General features: G+C 38.4%; 1 protein-coding gene across 1 annotated transcript; it reads right to left on the reverse strand.

Annotated features, from left to right (window-relative positions):
* Nucleotides 1-367: 367 nt before the first annotated feature.
* On the reverse strand, nt 368-5,378 carry si:dkey-27i16.2 (regulator of cell cycle RGCC). Its single transcript, XM_035407470.1, has 5 exons — nt 5,222-5,378; nt 4,585-4,758; nt 3,621-3,701; nt 2,970-3,032; nt 368-1,237 (listed from the first exon to the last, which is right to left on the reverse strand). Exons 1-5 carry the CDS (start codon nt 5,241-5,243, stop codon nt 1,230-1,232), a joined length of 348 nt encoding a protein of 115 aa, XP_035263361.1. The 5' UTR covers nt 5,244-5,378; the 3' UTR covers nt 368-1,229.
* Between the last annotated feature and the right edge of the window lie 3,301 nt (nt 5,379-8,679).

Here is an 8,679-nt window from a genome sequence, read left to right on the forward strand (position 1 = left end):
AAAACCATGAAGGAGCATTGATCAGCATCCCCAAGGCTTAAACATTTAATCCAGGTTACTGTAAGATTAACACTTTACCATACCTGCTACTCCCATTTCTCTGTCATATTTCAGCTATGCCCTGACCAGCTATGTAATGTTACACCAAGTAACATTAGCAAGTCCAGGAGGTATGCAAAATGGAGAATGGTCCTGCATTTTGCCTCAAAGTAGAACATTTTTTTACACCTATTTTTCCCAATTTTGCTAAATGGTTCTTGGAATTCAGTTTAAGTGTGCAAATGATTTGACAGTGAAAATAAAAATTCTAGAACCCCAGGGTCAGCAATGTAAATGAGGTTTTCAAATGAGGAAAACAGGAGTAATATCATTTTTCTTTAAACCTAAGTATTTTATTACTTTCACATAAAATATGTACATCCTTCAGTTCAGAAACATTGTCAGACATTCTCAGCTCAGGCAATATAAACACACCTGCTAAAAATGCAGGCAACAATACAGTCACATATAATGTATTTGATATTTTACAATTACTGTACATCAGGTTCATTGTAGGACATACTTTTAAAACATCGATGAAATACAAATTTGGGCTTAATATTGGAAAGCATTTAGTTTGAATGAAATAAATAATAACATTTCTCACATTCACTGAAAAATGTAATGAGAAATTGGAAATAAAATCAATTAAAAGTAGGTTTACAAAAAAGTGTATGACCAATATATTTGTCACAGATCACAAAAAGGAATTATCATTTCCGATTAGTGGGTGGGTCAAGGGTTCTGTTCATGCATGACTAGACTAATCAAGGATTCTGGGAATGGCAAGAAGTTGACAGTGTGTGTCATAATTTAGAGGGAAAAAAACCTTTTAGGAAAATTGATAGAATGCCTAATTTCCTTCACTTATTGCAGTAAGCCTGTCTACTGAAACAGTGCAACTTAAATTCAAAGCCCTTCACAATGTAATTAGAGCAGGATTTAGAAACTTTGGAGACTGTCACAGTTAGCCAAGTATTTTCCTCAAGGCACAAGTGGGTGTCTGGAGGTTTAAAATACAGCAAGCGACTTAATATCTAAATCTATAAGATTATTTCTTTAATTGATCAATGCTAATCTTTCCCCGAGGGCAGCACGGAGGAGACGGTCCTTTTCTGCACACTTCTCTCCATCTGCTACAGCCCCAGTAGCCCCGTGTCTGTTCTCCCATTCACCTGGGCCCTGGCAGCTCACATCTCTGTTGGGGAGATAAAGTTGTGACAGTTCAGCATAGAAACGGTGGCCCGATTTGCATATCCGATTTGCATATCCAAGCCCCCAGCACAGACGCCTGAGGGGGAGTTATGATTCATGAACAGTGCTAAGAGGTACACCTGCTGATAGTGCTAGCAGGCGAGCATTGGCCTTGTAATGCGACAGGCCTTTTGCTGATAGGGGAGACAGGCACCCACTGCAGTGTTCACTGAGGTAGGGATGACAACAGCATGCGGCAGTGAGAAGACTCAACGTGTGACCAGAAGTCCTGCGAAGGGCACTGAGGTTGCACCCATGACCAAGCAACTTAAACTAATGTGCTTCAGAAAATATACAACCATACAAATGGCAATAATCTGTACCATGAATTTGTTTCCCCTATTTTTAATCTTCAGTATTCTTGTCACAACCCTATTCCCCATTCATTACATAGCACTGGGTGTATGTTTTAGGCTTATATATAGGTAACTCACAGGCAATTTCCATTCAAAACATGCTTTTCTGTGTAGAATTTCCCGGTCCTTGTCCTAGTTGATCATCGCGTATGTCAGGTTTGTCTCCAACTGGGCTAAATTAATCAGGCTTTTGCTCACAGAAAAGGCACAGATATGTACGGAAATAGTGGGTTGTGCAGCTTTATGAAAAGACACCAAAAGAAGGCTGTGTGATGCAATCTGTGAAACTCCCCTTCTCTGTCTGCCAATGCTGCTTGTTCTGGTGTTTCACCACAAGTGCATGGCGGGCGAAGAAAACAACTGGAAACACCTGTGGCCAGTGCTGCTAGAGACGTTAAGATGCGCCTCTCGCTAGTCTGAGACACATTTTGGTTTCTGTTTATGCATCGGCCTCCTCGTTCTTTTTCGTTTTACACCACACAGCACCGCTTCACCACATACTTCACACTTCCGCTAACCTACATCGCGGACGAAACTGACTTTCACAGCCCACAGTTATCTTCTTCTTTTTTGTGACTTTAGGTTATTTTTTTAAAAAAACAACATTTGAACTTTATAAATGCTTTAATGGGCATCTCCCTTTTTCCATGGCCACTGAGCCGAGTTGGGACAAGTCCAATGGCAAAGCTGAGGGGCTGTAAACTAGCCTGAAGTTGTTTATTTTCACACAACTGCTCTGCCAAGAGTGGTTTATTCTGCTAATTCCATGGCTACTCACAGCAGAAATAGTTCAATACTGAAATACAATTAAACAGCCATTACTTGGCTGTTAAAGCCACATGTAGTATATTTCATTTGTAAATAGAATGTTCAGTTGAAAGAGAAGAGCTTGCATATTAATCTGAAAACATGATTAGGCCATTTTCAGAAATGCCCCAAAACAATGCATTATACTGTTTATACACAGTATGTCCACAGGACAGTAAGGGGCAAATTCTGAACCAATCAGAATTCAGAATTTATATGATATTTACAAAAAAAAGCACATCACCATGATCAATATGTAGATTTAAAATACACGCCAGCATTCAAGTGAAAGTGTACTCAACTGATTAATTGAACCCAGATGGAAGAGCATACACAGTGGTCTACAAGAACCAGAAAACGCTGACTACGGATGTTTATTTTTAACATTTGTTGAAATACATTTAATCTTAGGTCACGAATACTAGTCAGATACCACTTGTCAAAATGAACCAACTTCCAAAAATAAAGAGTTCCTTCCCCCACACTATTCTTGAAAAAAAAAAGAAGCCATACCAGCAAGCTCTTTGTCCAGGCTGTCTATGAAGCTCTGGAGGTCCCCGGTGTCTCCCAGCTTGGCTGCAGAAAAAGAATGAGAGGAAAGAACGTGAGACGGCAAGAATGCCACGCTCTGCACAGAGACCACACCAGTAAGCGCAGTGGAATTTCCTCTGGAATATTCCGAGTGGAACAAAGGTTCACTGCCAAAATTACATAACGGGGGGAGAAATTCACACCCCCCACTCTTCTATTTTTCACTATTACAATACTCAACAGATAGAATAGCAGATGACATAATGATATGAGAAAAGATAGAATGCATTTTTATAGCACATACAAGAAACCTCTTTCCCAGCCTATAAAAGCCTAGAGGGGTTTGGCGGTGGTGGGATTATATTTTTAAAAAGAAACTTTTAAATCAAAAGTTTTAAAAGGTTTAAAGAAGAAGCCATTTCTTTGAATCACCTCCTCCCTATAATCCCTCCAACATCTCACCTCCAGACTCCAAACATTGCTCCTCAAATAAACTTACATGTAGTGAATAAGATTAAGTGACAATCTTGTTTGGTAGAAGCCACTGGCCAAAAAATGCAAATGATGCTAGAGTAACCTTTATTTTGTTGTGCAACAGATGTGCTAAATTCAGTGAGATGTGCTGAATGATACCTTTAGAAGTGGCAGTCACGCCCGCAATGTCAAGGTCCTCCTCACTAGTGTTCAGGCTACCACCCAATGACTGATCCCTGCCTGGGAGAGGGAGGTACAATCACACAGTGGCTCAAAACTCATGGCCAATTACACATGCAGCAATGTAACCACAAACACACACCTACTGTAAAACCCATCACTTCAGCTAATTCCCTTTCCTACGTGTTCTGTTATATTTATTACGTTCGATTTTAGTAGGTGCTACATTTAGCACGCAAACATTAGAATGTGTAATATGAGTACACATAGGTAATGAAAACAAGTCAGGTCTGTTGAGAAACCAAATGTTTTGCTGACAAACTAAAGATTCAGAAGTTTTCAGGTGTCTGTTTTAACATTATCTGTAACATTTAAAAAAATGTATATGTAGGCTACTGCCAGGCCCCCCTTGCGAAAGTGATCATTCAATCTCAATATTAGGTTAAATTTATACTAATCCAGGTGTGTAAATATATTTATTCTACAACCACAACACTGATTGTTAAAACCCAAACTAAGCACCATTTTGGTTAACATTCAGTTTTTAATTTTGTTGCATATATAATAAACACACTTTGGAAATCTACAATGGTCATGTGTATCACTACTGTTTGCATTCTTTTAAATTACAACGTCAGAAGGCGCTGGACTGAGATGGGAGGCGCAGTAATCGATTGTGGCGCTTGTAGTTCTTAATTGCACATTAACATGGGCGCCAAGGGCGTTCAACTCGCGCCTAGGAGCTGAAATTTGTACCTATTGATTTGGTGATTGCTGACCCAACGTGGTACAGAGCCACTCTATTCTTAGTATAAATAATCTATTGAACTAAATGCGTTAAACCTGGAGTGTGGTATATGATCAAGTTCACACCTACCCACCTACCCAACCTAAATAGAATAATGTTGGTAAAGTTCAGCCGACGTGATGATAGTTTACTCACTGTAGTCTGAGTCTTCTATCCCGCTATCGCTCACTCCATCGTTCATGTCGTTGCGTCTTTTCGCCTGTTGCAGGTGCTCGTCGTAAAGATGGGGTGTACTCAACGACGGTTCCCTGAGCTCCTCCACCACACAATGAAACTCTTGGAGTAAATCGTCCAGCTCAGTCTCCAGTTCTGAAAGATGGGTTTAAAACGTTTAAAAGTTCTCATAGCATCCCAGGCCCACACAAACCACTTGACAATCAAAGTAACTTGCTGTCAGAATGAATGAGCAGTTATCACAATTTCTATATAAACATCAACGCAAAGTTACCTCCAAAGTAGGCTACATGTTGTCGAAACAGACAAGCAGATACATTTTACACCTTTACAATGTGTTCTGACTTCTGTAATATGACATTAAACATGGTTATTAGTTTTGGTCATTGATGAAGCCATTAGGCTACTGTGTAGTTAATTTGATTATTTGAATTTGATTTTTTCCTCTTTTTTTTTTTTTTAAATTTGCCCAAATGCTTTGTAATAGCTACTTGTGTTGTATCCTTACTTAGTGAGAGTAAAGATAGTGATAACCGGAACGACAAAAAGCGATCTGTCGCGAATAGCCATTGTTCAATCAATAAGACATTTCACTTACCTGGAAAGTTTACAGATGACATTATTAACTAAGGAACAAAATGCTTTCTATTAAGTCGGAAGTAGACAGTAGTCCTCCTGTATGTGCAAATGTCGTGTACGTGTCTCTCGTTCTACATTTATTGTATCAACAGTCTCCTACATTGCAGTGAGTTTTAGCTACGCCCAATGAAGTGTCAGATGCTCCGAGGTTTCAGTGCGTGGGTGGGCGTAACGGAAACAACGTGCAGAAAATTTCGCCTCTGTAAAACTTAAAATAGTTACTGACGCAAACCTCCTCTTCTCGAATGGGAAATTTTTTTTTTTACTCAGCATTGTAAATACTGTATATCCCTTAGGTGAAAACAAATTCAAGCATGGTGTCAGTAATATTATAATGTGTACATTGTGGAGGACAACCTTTGGTCCTCCTTTATGCAACGCTGCTCACAAATTACAAATATTGAAAGTCTTACCGAAATACTAAACAACCGGGAGAATGGAGGTATATTAATTTCAATAAACGATTCCAAAACAGTAGCTTGAAAATCATGTACTGCGCGATCTGCATTAGGTCGAGCAAAAAACCTCCATAAATATAAGTACTGAGTCATAGGTTGTGGTGATATGGCTATTTTCTAGAAATATGTGATTACTGTTCACTGTAATTGAGCGAATTATTCAAACATAAATCTACCTTTGCCGGCAAGTTAGTATCCAAGCATACCATGGCTCTGAGTATAACAACCGAGAGAATGGAGGTCTATTAATTCCAATAAACGATTCCATAACAGCAGCCTGAAAATCGTGTACCGCGAGATCTGCATTAGGTCCAGGAGCAATTGTAAAATAAATAAATAAATAAATAAATAAAAGCACTGAGTCATAGGTTGCAGTGATATCACTTGTTATAGTAAGATGTGATTACTTTTTACTGCGATTGAGCAAATTATTCAAACATATCACGCTTTGCCAGTGAATATCCAAGCATACCAAGCTGGAGGGTGCTTTTGATGCAAGGGAGGTTTGTTCATCTGCTGCATAATGCAGCTAGTCATGTCTCAGAGCATAAGTTGGTGGAAATTGAAGGTCACAGGGGTCAGTCATAGAACTCTAGTCCAGTCCACCTCCAGGTAAATGCTAATTATTGAAGTTAGCAATGCAACACAATTTATTTGTTTTCATGTATTTAAATTCAACATGGTTGTGGATCTTTGTTAATACCAGGTTGTTTTGTATCCTATTGTCCTGGGTCTTGTAGTAAAGGCAATGGAACCATGAACTCTAGCAAGTGCCAAGACATTTTGGCCAATAACCTGGCTTCCTCTATCAGGAAGCTCAAACATGTCTGCAAATGGATCTTTCAGCAAGACAACGATCCCACACATACCTTAAAATCAACAAAGAAACATAAACTGATTACACATTATTGTTTTGCAATGGCCTTCTGAGACTCCAGAGTTGAATGTGCCCCACAGTCTGTATGATCTTGGTAGATTCTGTATGGAGGAATTGTCAAAGATCTGCCACAATGTGTTCACAAATCTTATAAAACACTGTAAAGTACCAAGCAGTACTGTGGTCCTTGCAAAGAGAGGGTACACAGATGACTCACTGAAGACGAGGGAGTGAATTCAGCAGGACTTTTTTTTTTTTTTATAGAGAAATGCGCTATCACTGAACCATTATTGAAGTAAAAGATTTTCCACACCTGAAAATGTTAATATAGCTTAGTACTTGTATTACTTTATACAGTCTTTTTTGTTCATCTTTATTAAAGCTGTGAATCATTGGAGGGCATTGTGTGTGTGTGTGTGGGGGGGGGCATGTATAACTATCTTTGTGAGAACCAAATGTCCCCACAAGGATAGAACGATGAGGAATATTATGCAAGGTGGGGACCTTTTGCTGGACCTCCTCAAGTTCAAGAGGCTGTTTTAGGGTTAGGACTTAGGCTTAGGGTTAGGGTTACAATTAGGTTAAGGTTAGGGTTAAGGTTAGGCATGTAGTGGTTGGGGTTAGGGTTAGGGTTAGAGGTTACGGAATGAATGTAAGTCAATTGAAAGTCCTCACAAGTATAGCAATACAAACATGTGTGTGTGTGTGTGTGTGTGTAATGACTGGTTCATCTGTGGAATAAGACAATGAATACGCTTAATTGGACTTACCACTCCACTTCTGCTAGTTAATACATTGGAGCAAGAGAACCATCTAGGGGGAATTTAAAAGAAAAATGAAATGCACTAACAGTATAATTACAGTTAAGCAATATGTCAAATAAAGCTTCTGATCTATGTCAGTAGTGCAGCATTCTACCTGTAAAACATGAAATTTGACCACATGGTGGCAGCATTGGTGTTATCTGAGAAATTGGTATGTGTATTATGCATTTTATCCTTTTTCCATTTTTGTTTGATTACCTAATTTTTTAGACATTTTACAGTCATTAGCTGAAGCATTTTCTGTCTTCCAAAAGATGTCATTATACAATGAATTTTAAATGAAGTAGCTGGCAATGAACAAAATTGTTTATGCCTATTTATTTTGAAGAACAACAAGATAGCTATGTGATATGTGGCTATCCAGCAAGAAAAAAAAATGTTTCAAGAATGCTGAGGCTAGACTGTCATTTATCTGTGAGATAGCATCATCATGAGAACATTCCCCCAGACAGCCTTAGTACATATTTATTTTTCCAGTTCTGTCAAAATCAGAGGAAAAAATAACATTACCAAAATGCCCCTTTAAAACTTATTGGCAACATCCCTTGATGGTCTTTTAGTTTTGAAAAACATCATGGAGGAAATGTGTCAAAAACATTTTTTGAATATTGTAAATGAAAGTAATGAAATGGCTTTGAAACATAAAAAATTGACAACATTACAAAATTAACATGAAATATCTTCCTGATAAATGAACATGAAGGACCATCAACAGTACAAAGAATCATTTTTGATGGATTAAGAAAACTGAACAATGTTCTAATATTTCACAGGGAAGTCCTACAATGTTCCTTGTGATTTCATTGCAATGTTTGAGGGAAATCCAGGAAAAGGGATTAATGCACATTCTATTCACCCTAATGTTCCTCTTGCAAAAATTGCTAGATGCATATATGTTCTGTCCTACTGGGTGATAAGGAATATACATTTATAAGTAAATTTCTAAGAATAAGTTTGCATATTATATATTTATTTTTATTATTATTGTTCCATGGTGATACATAAACTACGAAACGCCAGGGAAGGTCTAATTGTGTAAACACTATACAACTCCTGACATATTTGCTTTGTTCTCTTATCTGAGGCTGTTGTGTTGTTTTCATTATGACGTTGTTCAGCAATGCTACTGAGAACATCAACAGGGTTACATGGAAACCCGCACTACATACATAATACTATAAACACGCAGCAGAATGCTCATACATAAAGTGATGTGATTGGCTGCACCCTGCCCAGCCCTGGCCTCGCTCACCTGAGA

This window comes from Anguilla anguilla, chromosome 3 (assembly GCF_013347855.1).
Source record: "Anguilla anguilla isolate fAngAng1 chromosome 3, fAngAng1.pri, whole genome shotgun sequence".
In the NCBI taxonomy this organism is placed as follows: Eukaryota; Metazoa; Chordata; class Actinopteri; order Anguilliformes; family Anguillidae; genus Anguilla; species Anguilla anguilla.